General features: G+C 33.8%; 1 protein-coding gene across 1 annotated transcript; it reads left to right on the top strand.

Moving 5' to 3' along the window:
* The first annotated feature begins 15,806 nt into the window (after nucleotides 1–15,806).
* On the top strand, nucleotides 15,807–19,075 carry LOC127100983 (cytochrome P450 83B1). The gene is made up of 2 exons (XM_051038295.1): nucleotides 15,807–16,745; nucleotides 18,245–19,075. Exons 1-2 carry the CDS (start codon nucleotides 15,867–15,869, stop codon nucleotides 18,785–18,787), a joined length of 1,422 nt encoding a protein of 473 aa, XP_050894252.1. The 5' UTR covers nucleotides 15,807–15,866; the 3' UTR covers nucleotides 18,788–19,075.
* The last annotated feature ends 2,217 nt before the right edge of the window (nucleotides 19,076–21,292 follow it).

The raw sequence follows: 21,292 nt of genomic DNA, 5'->3' as shown, positions 1-21,292 counted from the left end.
AGGCGAGCCATTCTGCTCGCCTAGCGAACATGACAGTTCTGCACTTGTCTATAAGTAGCAGGTGCCACTTTTGGGCACCATACCTCATTTTTTACCAACTTTTCCATTTTTTGTACTTTCTCCTAGATATTTTACAGCATTGTTTTGTGGGAGCTTTTATGCCCTAATTTCATTTCCCTTCATCTAGCAACCATCTTCCACAAAAAGAAGGTGGATTCCCATCCAACTTCGATTATTCGACTTGGATGTTGATCAACCCTCTTTCCTTACTTGCCGACCAAGCTACCATGAAAATGAGTAGCTAAGTCTCCATTTGTCAAGGTTAGATGTAGGTGATTTCCAAGCTTTGTGTGTAAATGTAAGGATCATCATATGTAAACTCTTTAACGGTAAATATATGATGAAAACTTTGTTTCTATTTAAAACTCTTTGTGTTGGTATTTGATCGAGAGATGTTTATCGATTCTTGACCTAGGTTTTCATCCAAACTTGTTTGTTAGCTAGAGATAGTAACGAATGATTTTGTTCACCATAAGGTTGAACCAAAAAGTTGTCATTTTGATAGATTGTGTTCGAGAGAAACAATGGATCAAAATGGCAAAACTCACAATGGGTGTTCGAGAGAAACGCATTGAGAGGACCTTGTGAAATTATTTATCATCTAAAGGAGTTTATAAGAGTGTTGACCGAGCAAATATATGCAAAGCAATGTAATCATTGAAACCTAACTTTGACAATATTTCTCATATAAATCAAAACATAACTTTTACCGCAATTAATTACTTTGTATGCAAGATAACTTGAATAAAACCAAAACCCTAGTGTTACATTAAGTTAAGATTAATTCAACCATTGAACGGCAGTGATATCTTACAATCTCTGTGGATACGATAACAAAAACCCGACACTTAAAAACTGTCTCAACACTCAACAGCAGACATACGGTACGGAGCCATCGATATCGGCCTAGTACCATGTACCAAATCAATCGAGAACTCAACCTCACGCTCTGGCGGTAATTCATTCACTTCTTCAGGAAACACATCAGGAAAATCACACACCACAGCTAGATCGCAAATCACCAGTTTATCTTTAGCCTCCAAAGTCGCTAACAGCATAAACAACTCTGCCCCATCTGCTACTGCCTCATTCACCTGCCTCGCTGATAGAAACAAACTCTTTCCTTCCTCAATCTCAGAAAAGATCACAGTCTTATCAAAACAGTTGATAGAAACTCGGTTAAACACCAACCAGTTCATACCCAAGATAACATCGACCTGCACTAGTGGAAGACACACTAGGTCCACCCCAAAGTCTCTACCAAAAATACTCAAAGGACAATTTAAACAAACTGAAGTAGTAGTCACTGAACCCTTCGCAGGAGTATCAATCACCATACTTCCAAGCATCTCAGATATTTCTAACTTAAGTTTCACAACACAATCCAAAGATATAAAGCAATGAGTCGCACCTGTGTCAATAATAGCTACAAGAGGAAAGCCATTAATATAACACGTACCTCGGATCAACCGATCATCTGCAGCAGTCTCAGAACCCGATAAAGCAAAGACCTTGCCTCCCGACTAATTCTCTTTCTTCGGCTTAGGACACTGCGGACTGATATGACCCACCTCTCCACAGTTGAAACAAGTCATAGTCTTCAACCGGCACTCTGCAGCCAAGTGACCACCCTTGCCACACTTGAAACACTTCTTCTCAGCACTGGTACACTCATGGAAACGATGTCCAGCCTGACCACATCTGTAACACTTGGCAGGGGCAATGGAGTCTCCTCCACTAGGCCTCTTTATCCCACTCTGTCTCTGGAAACCTTTGCCAGCTGCATACGGTTTCCCACGATCATTCTGATTCTTGCCTTTCCTATCAACCCTTTGCTGATAGCTCTCTGCTCTAGCCTTGGAATCCTGTTCAAAAATCCTGCAACAGTCAACCAAATCAGAAAACACTCTAATCCGCTGATACCCAATAGCCTGCTTAATCTCGGGACGCAACCCGTTCTCAAACTTCACACATTTTGAAAATTCCCCAGTAGCCTCGTTATAGGGAGTATAATACTTTGACAGCTCTGTGAACTTAGCAGCATACTCAGTAACAGACCTGTTACCCTGTTTCAATTCCAAGAATTCTATCTCTTTCTTTCCTCTGACATCCTCTGGAAAATACTTCCTCAGGAATCTCTCTCTGAACACTGCCCAAGTAATCTCAGCATTCCCAGCAGATTCCAACTCAGTGCGGGTAGCAACCCACCAATCATCTGCTTCCTCTGACAGCATATGCGTACCGAACCTGACCTTCTGGTTATCGGCACACTCAGTCACTCGGAAGATTCTCTCGATCTCCTTCAACCACTTCTGAGCACCATCTGGATCGTATGCTCCCTTGAACATTGGAGGATTGTTCTTCTGGAACTCACTCAGTTGACGAGCAGCTCCCATTCCCACAACATTCGGATTTCCCCCAAGTACTCCAGCTAGCATACCCAGAGCCTCAGCAATTGCAGCATCATCTCTACCTCTTCCAGCCATCTCTATTCTGAAAACCCAACAAGCTAAACAATAAGTACTGATAGGGTTACACAACACCTATCCCGTACAGGGAAAACAAAATAATTATGACTCGACTCGACCGACTATGCTCTAATACCACTAATGTAACACCCTTCTAAAATACCCCAAATATTTAATTAAAATAATAAAAATATCAATCAGAGTAATTATGCCCTGAAGGGTGTCACACAATCATTTCACTCCAATCATCAATATATCCTGTCATGCTCATTTATTCAATCAAAATAGGACACTTTTGCATAATTCGCAGCGGATACAAAATAACAACATTCAAATCATGTACTACATTACATGTAAAGTTGTTCAACAACCAAAAGAAAACATAGTAAAACATCCCATCCCGATGTTACATCTACCAGAGCATGACCCACTAAGGACTACACTAGACTCCCAGGACTAGCTTCTATTCAATCACTGCTCGTTACCTGAAAACATAGTTGTAAGGGTGAGTCCTTCAATCGATATAATAAGCATTATAAAATATCATGTAATGCTAAGTAATATAACACATATCATTACCCTAATCAGATTACACATATTCAGCAACGGCAATATCAACTCATAATCATCACCATCATCATACTCAAACTCAAAACAACCATAAAACACACGTATAATATTGGAATACATCCATTCATATTATACGCCATACATACATATATTATGCAATGAGACTCCATGCATGTGGTACCGACTATTCGTGAACATATAGTTCAACCTCACCGACCAAATCCAGGTACGGCTACCAAGCTCACTAGTCCCACTCATTTGAGACCTAGTGACTCACATCACTAATTCCTCACCATGGGAATTAGCTACCACCCCAAGGGCTATGCTATGCACGCTAAATCACCTAGCATGCAAACATCAACAACAATCCACAATAACTCATCACTAATTCCTCACCATGGGAATTAGCTACCACCATAAAGGCCACAACATGCATGCTAATCACCTAGCAATGCTACATCATCAACAATAATTCAAGAATAGATATATGCTCACACTCTAAGCCATAAAACAGTCTATTCACAAATGCACACATAACTGATTCATTCACCGCATCACGCATACTATCACACATCAACAGTATTTATCACATACGCATATCATATCATGCCAAATAACAACCACAGTATTAGCACACTCTACTAATACCTATACTACTCAAAACAACGGGAAATGATCCCTAATATATCATACATCATCTGAATTATGTTACTCAGCTGAACAGTTAAAAACTGCACAACAACAGCTCAGGAAAATCACAATCCTGCCCATACGCGTATTGCCTAACCCCATACGCGTATGGCCCATCTCCTGACAAACTCACATACGCGTAACACCATCTCATACGCGTATGCTACGCGTACCACATCTCCATACGCGTACCAACAGAGACCAATCTACGTTCAAAACATCATCTTCCTCATCCATACGCGTATTGCCTAGTGCCATACGCGTACCATGCCATCTCATACGCGTATTGCCTAGTGCCATACGCGTATGACCAGAAACCAGACTTCCAGATCTGCTATGGCTTTCTCTGCTACGAGATCTATCCAATTCAACCTTCCACAGTCCAATTTTTCACAATAATTGTTCATATCATCTAACACGAATCATACCCTATTCGATTTCACAAGAATCTAACATTTTACATCTAATTCCTACGAATTCCTCTCAATCATAACCCAATTTCGTTCATCCAATATTTCACAATTTCATCATAATCATCCAATTCAGAGATCAATCAATGGTTTATCACTACCCATGACATATTATCCCATAATACCCATTAAACGATGATAAACCCCCCTTACCTGAGTTAATCCGGCAAATCTCTGAGCTTCAAGCTTTTTCCCTCTTCAACCCTTGTTCTCTGGCTCTCTTTGCCCTTTTCCACTTTTCTGTCTCCTTTTTCCTTTTCACGTGAAAAATAAACCCTTTTACTAAATGGGACCTTTTTATAACTTCCAACTTTTATTCCAATAAAATAATAACCCAATAATAGTAATTCCAATAATATAAAAATTCCAATTATTTAATTAAATTAATAAATATATTATTAACTCAATTTAAATAATTATCTTATTTTATCGGGGTGTTACATACTCGACCAGATGTCTCGTATGCTTTAAGTGTAACGAGTAGGTACCAGTCTGATCCTTGTGACGCTCATTGGGTAGCTGTCAAGAATATCCTTAAGTATTTGAGAAGGACTAAGGACTCATTCTTGATATATGGAGGTCAGGAAGAGATGGATGTAATTCGATACACCGATGCTAGCTTCCAGACAGATAAGGATGACTTTAGATCGCAATCTGGTTATGTGTTTTGCTTAAACGGTGGCGCTGTGAGTTGGAAAAGTTCAAAGCAAGATACAGTTGCTGATTCTACAATCGAGGCCGAGTATATTGCTGCCTCAAGTGCAGCAAAGGAAGTTGTTTGGATCAAAAAGTTCATTAGTGAACTTGGCATAGTTTCTAGCATTGTGGATCCCATTGGTCTCTATTGTGATAACAATGGTGCTATCGCACAAGCTAAGGAACCTAGATCTCACCAACGATCCAAACACATACTTAGGCGTTATCACCTCATTCGAGAGATAATAGATATAGGAGATGTGAAAATATGCAGAGTACCTACACTTGACAATATTGCTGACACACTAACAAAGCCTCTTGTGCAATAGAAGCATGATGACCATACTAGATCTATGGGCATTAGGGGTATGCCTGATTGGCTCTAGTGCTAGTGGGAGATTGTTGGTGTAAGCCCTAGAGGCCAATACTTTTGGTACTTGTATCGAATTATTTATTAATAATAAAAGGCTTTTTCTTTATTATGTTTGTCTAATAAAGTCCCTAGAATATATAGTCCATTTAATGTATCAAGTGTGACTTAATCATGAGATCACATTAAACATAAGAACACTATTCTTAAAGTATCCATAGTAGAGCTTTATTGTGAAGTGGGATAACATTAAAGCATTAAGACTATTATGTATATAGACTGATGATCACATCTCATGGATCATGGATAAGGAGTTATCAAGTCTTAAACATAGGTATGAATATTAAGAGTAATATTTATACTGGATTTACCCGCTATGAGAATACTATATAGAATGTTATGCAAAGTGTCATAAGTTATTCTCATGGTGATAATGGTGTATACCACCCTTCGACCTGAAACAACTATGGACCCTAGATGTAGAGTCGAGTGCCTTATTGCTGATCAAACATTGTCCGTAACTGGATGACCATAAAGACAGTTGATGGGTACTCCACGAAGCATGATAAGGGACATGAGTGACCTAGATGGAATCTGCCCATCCTGCATAACAGGATAAATGTCTATGGGCCCAATATGGAACTGGACAAGGATGACACGATCTATGTCTTATGTTCAATATAGACATAAGGGCAAAAGGGTAATTATACACATAAGTATTATCACAAAAGGATTTGTTAAATCACATGACATTTTTGTGGCTTGGGTAGCAGTGATGTGTTGCTAGATACCGCTCACTGTTTATTATGTTAAATACGTGATTTAATATAATTGCCAATGCCGCGAAAACCTACAGGGTCACACACAAAAGGACGGATTGATGAGAGATAGAGTAACTAAGGAAAACCGTAAGGTACGGTGCACTTAAGTGAATTGTAGAACATCGTAAGGTACGGTGTAATTAAGTAGAATAAGAAATATGGTAAGGTACCACGCGCTTAAATGATTTTGGCATATTATAAGATATGGGCCACATACACTTAAGTGGGCTTTTTAGCTTGCAGCCCACACAAGTGGTTCTATAAATAGAACCCTCTTGCAAAAGCATTTATGCAGTTGCAATTTCGTTTCTCTCTCTCTCTCTCACTCAAAGCCTTCATTCGTAGCAGCTAGCACTGAGATTGAAGGAATCCGTTCGTGTGGACTGAGTAGAGGCGTTGTCATCGTTCAACATTCATGATCGCCCCGTAGATCTGCATCATAGGTTACAATTGCCACAAGAGGTAATGATTCTATCACTGATCATGCCCATTCGTAAGGATCATTAAAGGAGAAATTTTAAATTCCAATGCGTTTTGGATCGCTCTTCTCCTTCACCAAGAACATTTCCTTTTTTAACTTACTTTGCAGCCTTACATATGCAATACCTTTCTTTTTGGCTTAATGTTAGTTTTCCTCTTGTGTTCATACATACCTACCCTATGGGTTCAAACATCATTATCCTTTGGTTCAAACCATACTTTTATCACAACTTCTTTCATCTCCCACATTTAGTTATATGAACTACGGAGTTCTGAACTTCTTATTGAACTATAAGGATATATAGGCATGAGGGAACTAATCCTCACCGAGAACTTGGTTTATTCTTCTCCTTTTCCCTTTATCCTTTTGCGAGTAACCTTAGATAATAACACCCATCCGAGCATAGGATAATCAAAATGGTTCCCATTGAGTACAACGAATGTGAGGGATGCTAATACCTTCCCCTAGTATACCCGATTTCCTTACCCTTTTTCTCTTCTCCCAAGTTTTATTGATGTTTTCCTTTTCCTTCGGGAATAACTAAAGTTCGATGATGACTCTGTTAAATCTTCAAGTGTGCGATGTAGTCAGATGTTTTTCGCGTAGCTTCAATAGGGTCAATAGTGGTTTCCGGTCAAAGGGTGGTATAACCACTATTACGATGGGAATAACTTATGACACTTTACATAACATTCTATGTAGTATTCTTATAGAGGTTCAATCTAATATAAATATTAATCGTAATATTCATACCTATGCGTAGACTTGATAACTGTTTCTCCATGACCCATGAGATATGATCATCAGTTTATCCACATAATAGTCTCAATGCTTTAATGTTATCCCACTTCACAATAAAGCTCGACCATAGATACTTTAAGAATAATACCCTTATTTTTAATTACATCTCACGATTAAGTCACGCTTAATGTTTCATTATACATACAAGTTATTTTATGGAATTTGTTATTTTTGAAAAACAAACATAATAAAGAAATATCTTTTAATTATTAATAAATAATTTGATACAAGTATCAAGTTCTATAAAACTATGGCCTCTAGGGCTTTCACAAACAATATATAACTCATTATATATTAAATAATAATATGATATAATGACAATGAAATATTATGTTTGAAACAAATGGAATAGTAAATAAGATTAAATTAAATTAATAAATAGTATTAAAAAAATTAAACATAAATAAATAATATGTTAATGCAATATATTAAACTAATGAAAAATAAATAGGTAGTAAAATATATGTAAGCGATTTGGTTTGGTTTTAAAGAGTTAATAAAATATTCAATCCAATCTAAAAAAATACAATAAGGATAACCCCTTGTTGTATAAGACTGCCTATGGTGTTTAGAGTATTTGGATTTGCTCAAATAGGGTTGTGAGAAGCTCTGTTTATAGCTTTTGGGAGAAACATCTGGTTAGTCCTCAATTATGAGATTGAGGTATTAATAGAAGATCCCTTGAAATTAAGGGGAACAATTTTACTCTCTGACTCATTCCTACACATGGTTGATGATTGGACACCTCATCAGCCACATATGGAGGCTGAATGGGTCGCTTCATATAGACAAAGCCCAAATGGGTGGCCTATCACTATATCCATCCCATTGTTGAGGCAACTATCTTATGGACTTCCCTTCTAAAGGCCCAATAAAATTAGGCTATTACACAATCTCCTAAGCATAAGGACGAAGAAAGGGAAAAGTGATTTAACTTAAGTGTTTTATGTTTTCACGTAAGATGCCCAAGGTTAATTCCTTAGAAGGGGCTTAGGGGGAGTCCCTGAGGCATGTCTAGGCGTGAGTCCCTCAATGAGAGATTGTAGAGATCCCCTCAAGTAGAGCTAGGTACGATCCCCTCAAGTAGAGCTAAGGAAGTTGATGATCTTAGTCGTGAAGATATTGAGGGTGATAGTGTTATAGCTGATGTTGATAGTCATGATCATGTATTCAAAGATATGAAGACATGGGGTCAAGGTGTGATATGTAGGTATGATGGTAAAAATTTCGAGATTAAGTTATTGATTAACTTAACTCATAAATCAATAGTCGCCACCGCATTTTTATTGTTTCCAAAGCAAAAAGAAAAAAGTACGAACAAAATCCGAAGAAGTTTTCAAACAAAACGAATAAAAGAGATAAGGGTTCGGGGGTTAGTTATGCAAAGGAAAGGTGTTAGCACCCTAAACATCCATGGTACTCCATGGGAACCTCTTTGAAAATGTGTACACTTTAGTTTGAAAAATGGTATTGTTTGCAAAAGATTGGAGAGATGGGAAAAGAAATGTTTTTTTTATGATTTTTGTGTTTGCTAAGACCTTTTGAAGTCTCATGCCTACGTACCAACAAAGTGCAATGGAGGATCAAAACCTCGTAGTTCGTGGTAAAAATAAAAAATATGTTTGTTTTGATTCATTTTTAAGTGAAAGAATTTTTGTTATTTTAAGGAGAATACTTAACTAGTCACCTATAAGTATGAGAACTTTGCATCATCATGAGAAGGGTTCCAACTTGGATAAGGATTAACAAGTGTGCCACTAGCTCTCACAGATGAAAAAGAATTATCATCAATGTTATGGGGATAGGAGAATTATATCTCAATTATGAAATGACTCATGTCTAAACTTTGAGAAAAATTTTAAAAGAAAAAAGTACACAAAGGGCACAAAATAGTTTGAATGTGTTATGCATTTTTTAGGTCTTTTGAAATTGGACTAAATATGCTTAAGATGAATTATCATTTATTAGGATAGAGTTTTAAAAATCACTTGACAAAAGTCAAAGTTTATTGAGAAAGTGGTTAAAGTTAAAACAAGAAGATTTTGAAAAGGAGGAGTAGATTTGGAAATTAAAGAAATGGAGAAGAAGAGACTATCCTAGAGCATAAAGTAAAAGCTAGGGAGGAAATATCTAACTAAGAGATAGCAAGCTTTATGACATAAGTCAAGCAAGCAAATAATAATCCATATATCAGATGAAACCAAAATAACCAAACCAAGTCTTCGAAGGGAGTCCCAAGATCAAAGGTACCAGATGGATTTCAAGGTCTCAAATCACAAGTCTTAAAGTAGAGGTAAATATCCTAATTTTAAGTCCATAACTCTACAATGATGCCAAGGATAGTAACCACAAGTTCATGAGTCAGGAGAAACAAGTTTCTTTTTTAGGTTTTTTCTTTATTAGTGTTTTCTTTATAAGGATATAAAAGAAAACTCCAAATGGATAAAGAACAAATGACATAACCATAAATAATATGATATGGGATGCCAAACATAAAGTGTAAAGTAAATGACATCAAATAAAAGAGCATAAAGTAAATTACTTGAAGTAAAAGTTAATACAAGTATAAAATGTTAGCAAATGATGTTAGTAATCAAGAATAAAAGATGGTTTGGTAATTTTTTGGAGAACACTGAACTATTCACCCACAAGCATGAAAACATGAACCTAGACATCATTATGAGAAGGGCTCCAACTTGGATAAAAATCAACAAGTATGCCACTAGCTCTCACAAATGAAAAGGGAGCAATATTTTCACACAATACCATGACGAGTAGGAGACTTACAATCTCACTTATAAAAATGCCTTTGCTTTTGGGACAAATTTAGCGCTATGTTAAGCAATCGTAATTGAACTTATGTAGAAGTCACAACTATTTGAGATCGGTCAATAATAATGTTAGTGTTAATACATGCTAGAGAAATGAAATATAAATCATTCTCCTAAAGTCATGCCACAAAAAAAAAAGGAATGATCAATCACAAAGGCTAGGAGGATGGTCCATTACTTCAATCCATACTTCATGACACTTGGGACAAACTTATGCATCAACCCAAAGTACCTTAAATGATCCATGATCAATTAGGAGGTAGATTTGAAATGATTAAAGTTCATCAAGTACCAATCCATACATCATGAACAAGATGGACACAAATCATCCAATTGATCAAAGGGATAAGAAGGAGATGAAGAAGAAGATGACAAGAGAGGTCACACCCAAATTGGACCAAAAGTTTGATCAAGCCATCATCAAAATCAATCATCCATTTTGGTGGATTAGGGTTTTCACCCCATCAACACCCAAAATCCATTGAGTTTGATGAGATTCATTATCTAAATCATCATGATCCAAGGCCAACATAAATTCGCAAAGGTCACACCAATATAAAATGCAATTAAATAAAATAAAAATGCACCAAAAGTATTTTTAAATGAATTTTAAAATATAAATAAAATGAAAAATCCATAAAGTTCTTCAAAACACCAAATAAATGGCCGAGAAAATTTTGGAAGGTTGGAAATAAAATGAGAAGCATGTAATAAATTTTTGAGAATTTAAAAATGCAGAAAAATATTTTTTAACCAATTAAAACAAAGGAGAAAAGAGAAAATTCATGAAAAATAGAAAATCAGTGAAATAAAATGTGAAAAATAAAAATCAGATGAAGGAAAATAAAAGAGAATTTTTAAAATTATTTTGGATGCAAAATGAAATTACTATGAATTTTAAAAGAAAAACAATTTAAAATAATAAAAGAAAAATAATTAAAATCAGAAAAAATACGAAGCGTTGGATCACGCCTCATTAATTGACGTGACAGATCCAACACTCCTCGGATTAGGATGCACGGTGGAACGCGCTATAAATAACACATGGGATCCAATTCAAAACCAGCCAATTAAGACATTTAATTTGTCCAACATGTCTGGCTAAACTCAGATGACCTGGAAGACTTTGGTCATCTTCTCCTGTGAGCTCTCACCGGAGTTTCATCCTTTGGTAAAATCAGAACACAGGACCACCACAATTGTGATCCTCTTCTCATCCCGAATTCAACTTTATGCTCCAAATTCATTTATCTAAATCGAGCAAAGGGAATTTCATATAAGTTTCATAAACAAGAAAGCCATGAAAAATAAAATTCAATGATGTGCACGATCAATAAACACCAGTTAAGTTAGGGGAAAGCATTAGAGAGTGAATGACTACATTGTGGTAACTTGTTTGAGTTCAAATGATGCTCAAAACTACCTTATCCAGATGGTGATCAGAAGTTGATGAAGCTCAATCTGGTTAGAGCACTTCAAAAGGTCTCAGAGCTTGGGAATTGTTGCAAAAGTTTCAGAGGATGCCGAAGTTGCTAATGGAATCAAGAAATTAGATTGAAACAAGCTGAAAATCAAAACACGATAGTTGATTTTTTATGGAAAATTTTAAGTTGCAGTAGGGATTTCTTAGCTCTCAAAAGCTTGGAAATGAATGTATTATCTTCCTTTATTTATAGGGAATGTGTTTGGATCCAAATACGTGTGGAATGATTCCGAATTCATGCAAAACGAATTTGATTAGAATGTGAGAAAAGTGTGACTTGCAATTCATCAAAACTCAGCCAACTGATGTGTTTCGGGCAATGGCAATTTCTTCAGTTACAAGTCACCATTCAACCTAATAGGGCATCCTACTCAGGAGGCTTTTTTATCCCATTATTTTTGCAATGTGTTGACATCATAGCAGAGATACAATGTGCCAAGAAAGGTTTAATTTGGATTTGTGAGCACAAACTTATGTCATGTTGAAGTTGGCATGAAAACTAATCATATAACTTAGAAAAATTCAAGTGTTCCATGGCTGAAAATGACACGTAATGTCTCAATGAATTTCGTGGTCTTTCAAGCATATTTTGACCTTGATCCTTGAAGCAAACATGTAGAGGGAGTCATAAATGACATTGTGCAAAATGAATCAGCCTCAAATGTTGAAAATTGAAGAAGTTATGATCTTTGAAAGTTGAGAAAAAGTCACTTAAAAATAGGTCAAATTTCACTAAGTCCACAAATGACCTATAATGTCTCCAAACTTTTGATGATCCTCCAAGTATAATTGGTTCTTATAATGTAAAAAGAAGTTGTAGAGGATGTTGAGAAGATGATTATGAAAAAAGAAGCATTTCAAAAATGTTGAGAATTGTAGGAGTTGTGATCCTTGGAACTTTGACTTCAAATGTTGACTTTTTGGTCAAACCACTTGGATCAAGCTTGTGTACTCGGACTTTCCTTGCATTTCAAAGCACATGGGTGATCATATAAACTCAAAATAAGCGTCCTTGATTTCCTCTTGATTAAATTACTCAAAGCTTGAAGTTTCTTGTTAAAGAAGGCATGGAAATAAACACACGAACCTTTGACTTTCCTTGAGAAGTAAGCAACAAAACTTTGAGATGCTCTTGATTGAAAAGCCCTACCTTGGACAATAAACTAAAGGAGAATAAAAAATATTTTTTTTCTATTTTGATTAGTGGTTGGACAAGAAATTAATCATATAAACACAAAGGTAAAACACCAACAAAAAGGTGTTTGGTGATCCCTGCAAGAAGCAAACCCAAAGATTAATAGGGGGAAGATCAAGATGTGACCTTGTTTGTATGGAATGATGCAAATGGTATGCGGGATCTTAGGGTTAAAAATTAGGGTATGACAGTACGGATGAAAGCATTCTTCTAGTTTTTACTTCAAAGAATGATATGTCCCCTCAGAATGATGAAAATTAGTCAACAAGTAGAGATGGTGAGAAACAAGTTATTTCCTTGACATTTGTTGAAATAGATGTGAACTGGTTCTTAAATGTTTCATATGCTAGTGTCATCCTACGAGAAAGCGAGGATCTGTTGTTAGACATAACAATGGGAAGTAGGACTATGTAAGATGCTCAACAAATGGTGAATGAGTATGAGTTCAGCATGACAGAAAATATGAGCTACCTTCCTAACTTTCAAGAAGAGAAAATAAAGAATTTCTCATGTGATTCCCTAGGAAGTAGTTGTACTCAAATTGGATAGAGTAATTCTATTATCAAAGATATCATCAAAATGATAAGGAAGATGGCGTACGATTGTGACAAACATAGTGAGTGATAAAACAGTAACTGAGTTCCCAAGTCTGGTGAAGAATGGGCGAGCTAGTCTTGTTGTTATGGAGTAAAAAGAAGGCCAAAATCAGGGACAAATGGTGAAGTAAATTCCTAGACCATTCTAAAAAGAGTGAATGAAAGATAAATTTTCACTCTCAAAATGTCTTACTTGGTTGAAGATAAATTTTATGTGTTTGGATTTGTAAAGGCTCTATACCCTATTTTATCTTTTTTAATTTTAAGACAAATCTAGTGTTGTGCATTGTTTTTTTATTATATGGGTGTGTATGGGCTAACATAACTCTTGCATGACTAACCTTGTGTATGTTATTTTGTATGCATACTGACTTTCTTGAAAAACTAACCCTTTGTCAAATTATGGCAAAAAGGGGGAGTAATGAGATAAAATTGTGTATCTGATGTTTGCAGATAAACATGGTGATTGTTTAGTACTGCCCAAAATGGTAAAAATGCTAATGTTGTGCTCCTTGTTGGAGCATCAGGCAAGAATCTGGTTCTGGTCCTTGTATCTGTGAAAATAGATCTATATGTGTTAGTAGTAATCATTGATATCAACTACTAACTAATTTTGTGTGCATGACAAATATGTGAATGGTTGCATACTGATATATGTTAGTTAGTAGGATTGCATGCTACTAACTATGTGATACTAGATTCATGCATGACTACGTCTGTGAATGACTGCATGATTGTCTGTTTGGTTTGGAGCAACTGAATGAACTATGTGTAAGCATCAAAATGTTAATGCTTTTGTCTTCTACTGCAGTTGGTGCTCAACCCTGATACATGGAAGTTGCTTATGCTAAAATGCTCTAAAGATCCAATACATTTACTGGTTGTCACTTATTTCTCATGGAAGAAGTGTTATTTATCTTGAAGAGTTGTTTTGCCATAATTTATCAAAAGGGGAGATTGTTGTTCCTATTGAATTTCCCTTTTGGATTGGATATATTTTAGCAAGACAACAACTTGGAGTAGTCTCCAAGTATTCAAGACTGTTATAGCTTGCTAAAGCTATATGAAGCTGCAGAAAGGACCTATGTTGGGCGCGATGCTCGAGCATGTTGGCACGACATCTAGGCTTTGTGCAACAGATGCTGAAATGTTGTATTTTGGAGTATGTTCTACATAATTTTTGTTAAAGATTTTATTGTTATTGATTTAACAATATGATTAGGTGTTTGTTTGACAGTTGGATGGAGTTTAATTCGGATTTAAATGAAGATTTAAATTTGAATTTATTAAAACAAATCATATCTTGTTGGAGATATTGAATGAGCAAATCCAATATTCAACAAATTCTTCATTTATTTTGGACGAATTCAAAGATATTATCCAAGGAGAAAAACCCACAGTTACTTTGCTATATAAGGAGCTCAAACCTACATTGGAAAGCAAACACTCCCATTGAAGATCTTAGAGTGTTAGGTTTTGTATCGTGTATTCCCTGCCAATGCCCTAAGAGGATTAGTGTAGGATCTTTATGTACACCTCTATATTTCAATAATTTGGCATGAAAGATTTGTCTAGTTGAGTTGTAATCAATATTGTTTATGTACACCTTTATGTTTCAATATTAACTTGACATAAAAGATTTGTCTATTGAATTGTAATCAATATTATTTATATACACATCTATGTCTCAGTAACTTTGCATGGAAGACATGTCTAATTGAGTTGTAATATTCAACATTCTTTCATCTTGTGAAAATTGAAATTGATTACTAGGATTTAGTGGTTCTGATGTATATTATCAAACCTGATATCGAAGCATGAAAGTTTACATCTATCTTTTCAAAAGTAGAATTTCAAAAAGAATAGATAACATGGACACTGACCCCTAAACAAATGATCAGACTTAAACTTCTTATTTCTAGTTTCAAAAACCATAACCTTAACCTGCTAAATATCACTCAATTGATGAACGCAATAAACACTCACGTTAGTGCATGAGTTTTGATATTATAGTTTATAGCTTGGTTATTGTCGACTTAAAGACACAATTATTAATTAATTTGTATCTATCATTATCAACATTTTCTTACTCATGATGTCAGATATATGTTGATCATTTTCAAGACCCAAGTTACGTAATCTCATTAAAAAATGGATAATTTTTCTAAGACACCTTAGAATTCCTATATGAAATATATACACGTGTCAAACGCGGTGCCTCATAGTTCTCTAAATGTGGACGTACATGTTAGTATATAATAGTAACACGATTTTATAACTCTTTCTCATCTCATTAAAAAAAAGAAAAAAACATAGCTAGTATAGATTGCAACAATGTTGTTTGTTATACTAGTTCTTCTTGTTATATGTCTAATTCTTCCTTTGTTTTTGTTCTTCCTCAAAAATAGAACCATGCCACCTGGCCCTAAAGGTCTTCCCATTATAGGAAATCTTCATCAACTAGATATTTCGAATCTTTATCTTCAATTTTCACAATTCTCAAAAATATATGGTCCCTTGTTTTCACTTCAACTTGGTTTAAGACAAGCTATTGTTGTTTCCTCAGCTGAAATAGCCAAAGAAGTGTTGAAAAACAATGATCTTGTGTTTTCTAATAGACCTGTATTATATGGCCAACAAAAACTATCTTACAATGGGTCAGATATTGCCTTTTCTCCATATAGTGATCATTGGAGAGAAATAAGAAAGCTTTGTATTGTTCAGATATTTAGTTCCAAACGTGTGTCAAGTTTTTCTTCTATAAGAAAATTTGAGGTGAAGAAAATGATTAAAAAAATATCAGGGCACGTTGATTCTTCGGTCGTTACAAATTTGAGTGAGTTATTAATTTCACTCTCAAGTACTATGATATGTAGGATTGCTTTTGGGAAAAGCTATGAAGATGAAGGACATGAGAGAAGTAGGTTTCATGAAATGTTGCATGAGTTTCAAGCTTTGCTAGCAGAATTTTTTGTTGCTGATTATATTCCATTTACGGGTTGGATTGATAAAGTGAGAGGATTGCATGGTCGTGTTGATAAAAGTTTCAAGGAGTTTGATGAGTTTTATCAAGAGATTATTGATGAACATTTGGATCCAAATAGAGAACAAATTAAAGATGAACAGGTTATTGTTGATGTCTTACTCCAGTTGATGAAAGAACGTTCACTTCCTTTTGATATCACTTTCGATCTCATCAAAGGGGTTCTTATGGTATGATATTTTAATTCACTTATTTATATATAATATATATATATATTATATATATATATATATATTATATATATATATATAATATATATATATATTAGTATTTGATTCACAATTCGAACTTTGGTGATATTCAATCTAACAAAATATTTTTAAAGATAAAACGGATCCGATAAGTTGTTCATGTCCGTTTTTCTGGATTTTTATGTGAGATGGGTTAAAATTTTAAACTACCACCCTCAAATATATCTATATAATTTGTTTGTTACAATATTTTATAGACGCAAATATTAACAAAAAGTTTTATAATTTTAAGTTTTAAGGAGGGTTGTATATCCGTCCCACACACTAATTTTTTTAGGAAGGATAATAATTTTAGTATTGTCCGTCCCACACACTAATTTTTTTAGGAAGGATCATAATTTTTGTATTGTTTCTTCAATTATTTTGGCTCGAACTTCTTTGACAAACTATTGTTGAGTGGATTTTAACGAACTTTGAAAACTAATTTTTTTGTCGATTGAACTAAGATTTGTATTCTTGAAAATTTGAAGATAGTAGTTATAATTGACATAAAAATTTAATATAACGAATAATACTAACTTGTGCTCAAATTTAAGTTTTAGGGAAGATCGTATATCCGTCCCGCATCCTCACTTTTTGAAAATGGACATCGTATCCTCAATTATCTCGGTTCGATCTTACAAGCTTTTGTTGAGTGGATTTTAACAAACTTTAACATCTAATCTTTTATAGATTAAATTAAGATTTGTACATATAAATTAACATATTGAATTCTTAAAAATGTTTAAATACTTATAGTTGACATTAAAATTTAATATAATACTACATATAATTCGAACTTGTTTCCTAGAAACACAAGTTAAAAACTCATTTATAAAAAAATTATATTAGAAAAATAATTAAAAAATAATTATTCCAAATAAATATTTTTTTATTTAATTATTAATTTGTATTCATAAAACACAAATTAACATTATTCTAACAATATTATTAAAATTATTAAATATATTTATTTAAATAGACTACTAGGTTTAAAAAACAGTTTTTTTTTATGGTTGTATAGTTAAATCAGTTAGGTTAGTTTGTAGCCTTTTTATCTTATTAATTTATTTTACCCATAATTATAAAAGGATATTCAAAAATATCATATATTTTTAAAATTTATATTTAAAATTAAAATTTAAAGAAATTACATTTATATGTATTTTTCACGTAAAGAAAATATCTATTTCTTTTGAAAAATTGACAATCAAAGGCAAACTGAGTCTGACTGACTTGATGTAAAATTCAAAACTATCGACCATCAAATACATGTGTGAGATATTTGTTCATGAAGAAAAGTATTATGCAAATTTTCTTTCAGTGATTATTATTTTATTTTCATTGTGATTCTATAATTTTTAATAATTGATTTCTTACGATAAACATTGTTTAAAAAATTTATTTTAAGATAATTTTAATGGCTCATTTCTTTGTAGAACATGCTTGTTGCTGCAACAGATACCACATCAGCCACATCAGTTTGGGCTATGACCGCTCTAATAAAAAATCCAAGGGTGATGAAAAAAGTAGAAGAAGAAATTAGAAATTCAGAATCTAAAAAAGATTTTTTAGAAGAACATGATATTCAAAATTTTCATTATTTAAAAGCAGTGATTAAAGAGACACTAAGATTGTACCTACCAGCCCCATTGCTTGTGTCTAGAGAATCAAGAGAAAAACGCACTATAGGTGGCTACACTATTCCAGCCAAGACAATATTGTATGTGAATGTTTGGACTATTCAAAGAGACCCTAATGTTTGGAAAAATCCAGAGGAATTTTATCCTGAGAGATTCTTAGAAAGTTCTATAAATTTTCTTGGAAAAGATTTTGAGCTAATACCCTTTGGAGCTGGTCGAAGAATTTGCCCCGGTATATCTATGGCAGCTGCATCATTGGAACTTATTCTTGCTAATCTTTTATATTCCTTTGATTGGAAATTGCCACATGGATTGATGGAGGAAGATATTGATACATAAATGTTGCCCGGAATTGCTGAACATAAGAAAAACCCTCTTCGCCTTGTTGCTAATATTCATAAGTAGATGTATAATTTTATGTGTTGCATTAAAATTTAATCTTGATTTATGAGATAATATGATGTAACAAATAGGACCGCGATTGCACCGTAAAAAAAATTTAATCATTAGAAACCCTACCTTGCTTTGCGAGTGGTGAAATGCTACACTTATTAATACATCACGAGTATGAGATAAATTGCTAGATAATAGCTTATGGAATTTATACTATTGATCTTTTATTGTTAATGTTTCTAAGTATAGTTATTTTAACTTATATTTTCATATTCTTTTTGAGAATTTTAACAGGACAATTGTCTCTCTTTGGTTGTTTTTCTTTTCTTTTCTCTCTTCTTCGTATCTATAAAATCATATTGTTAATATTCTATAAGTTATATATGAACTATATTCCAATGGAACATGCATAAAATATCTGACGTGTCAGCCGCCAATCTTCAATTTACTATTTAAGATAAAATAATTTCTTCAAGTTCTTTAAATTAGATTGAGACACATGCGATATGTGGGGTGAGATTTTAAATCATATTATAAAATATAAAAGAAATATTATTATAAAAAACTTTATAGTAGAGACGAAAAGAAGAAGATAAAAAAAAAGATAGTAGAAGTTTAAGTAAAAAAAATATGTTTAAATCATAGAAATGCAAATAAAATATGACAATTTAATTTTAAAATGTGAAGTAAATGTAAATTTCAATAATTTTCTTTTTATATTTCCTTTTCTCATTTTTTTTAACATCTATAAGAATGTTCATTTTTCATTATTTCGGAGATAGAAGACGTTTCACATCCAAACTACTCACACTCTATGTAGTCATACTATGAATGCAACAAAAATCCCGCACAACACAACACATATTTAGTCAAGAGAACAAAGAAATGAGTCACACTTGCAACCCCAAAATCTAACGAAAAAACATTAATTTTATTTTTTTATTTTTTTTATAATAAAATAAAACAACAAAATAAAATGAAGAAATAAAGTATGAAAAGTAAATGGCATTCCTCCCCCACACATAAAACACACATTGCCCTTAATGAAAAAATAGCATAAAATAAGAGAGAGGAGAGAGAGGAAAGAGCACGCCCGAGGAGTCAAGACGGATAGATGACTGCATAAGTAGCATTTCCTAGTGAGAGCTCTTATACAATTTATTCTTCCAATGTGGGCTTTCATTGAATAACTTAAGGCGGTGTCCATTGACTTTGGTATTTTAACCAGTGTCTTCGTTTTTTATTCCAGGATCAAAGAACATTCTTCTATAGGTAAAATTCTCGAATGGACAAGTGAAAGTGGGTTTCTCTTTATCCTCTAGTGCAATATAGATCTCATTTTTCAAACATCCAAAATCAAGGGGTTAATCCCCTTTAGGGCTTCCTCATTGCTTTTCTCTATCTTCAAGTAAGATCTAATGCATACACATTGATGAACTAATACTAGGAATGTCATCCAAGGTCCATCCAATAGCCTTATTATGTTCCCTAATACTTGTAAATACTTCTTTTCATGTTCATATTCAAACTTACTTGAAGTTATTATAGGAAATCTTTCATTAAATTCTAAAATCACAAGGAGGTGTTTTAGCTCTAAAGCTGGTGGTTGCTCAATGAATATTAATATTTTGGCAGAAAGAGCTACATTTACATCTGCAACATCAACTTTGTTGGTAAAAATCTCATAATAAATATCAGTAGAAATATCATCTCGTAAATCAGATTCAATTTCAGTACAAACTGAACATAAGTGACTATCGATATAAATATCATAAGTATAAGTGTCATCAAAATCAGACAAATAAAAGAAATCAACAAAAAGTGAATCAGGTGAAGCAAATTCTCTTAATGTTTTAATTTGATGGTGAAAATCCATTATAAGTCTCTTCCAAGGGAGTAACGTTCGATGTTTTTTTTTCTGGAATTTTTTTTGGAGCAATTCAAAACAGTAGCTTACAGATTCACTTGATAGGCTGAGATACTTACCACTATACTACAACCCTAAAAATCAACAAAATGCTAACAATACTCTAAACTAGAATTTTAAAATTGACTAATATCAATAGAGAGTCCACGACAACGGCGCCAATTTAATTCGCTATCACATACGGGTCAAAAATGAGTTTAAAAATGCAGTAAAACGGAATCGACACTCGAGTCGTATCACAAAGACTCTCGAATTTTTTAACCAATCAAATTAAACAAAAGTGGGGTTTAGGTTTAGATTAAGATCACAATTAAAAGAATTTGATTATGAATATTACTGATAAATTAATCTCATGTGCGGTCCCCAACTTATCATCAGTCATTGTAATTCTAAAGCCCTAACGATTGTGATTCCATTTCCGATTACAGTAACAATAACAAGTGCATTGATGCTAATATATGATATATGTTCCTAATTTCAGAATTAAACAAACAATTCTAAATTTAGCAAACGAATTAGGCATA

Source organism: Lathyrus oleraceus, chromosome 7 (genome assembly GCF_024323335.1).
Source record: "Lathyrus oleraceus cultivar Zhongwan6 chromosome 7, CAAS_Psat_ZW6_1.0, whole genome shotgun sequence".
Classification (NCBI taxonomy): domain Eukaryota; kingdom Viridiplantae; phylum Streptophyta; class Magnoliopsida; order Fabales; family Fabaceae; genus Lathyrus; species Lathyrus oleraceus.
This window is presented reverse-complemented; position numbering and strand designations above follow the sequence as displayed.

Excerpts from the sequence above, each read along its gene's own strand:
- LOC127100983 (XM_051038295.1), top strand. The coding sequence starts at position 15,867 with ATGTTGTTTGTTATACTAGTTCTTCTTGTTATATGTCTAATTCTTCCT. Across the intron at positions 16,746-18,244 it reads TCATCAAAGGGGTTCTTATG|AACATGCTTGTTGCTGCAAC; the intron begins GTATGATATTTT and ends ATTTCTTTGTAG.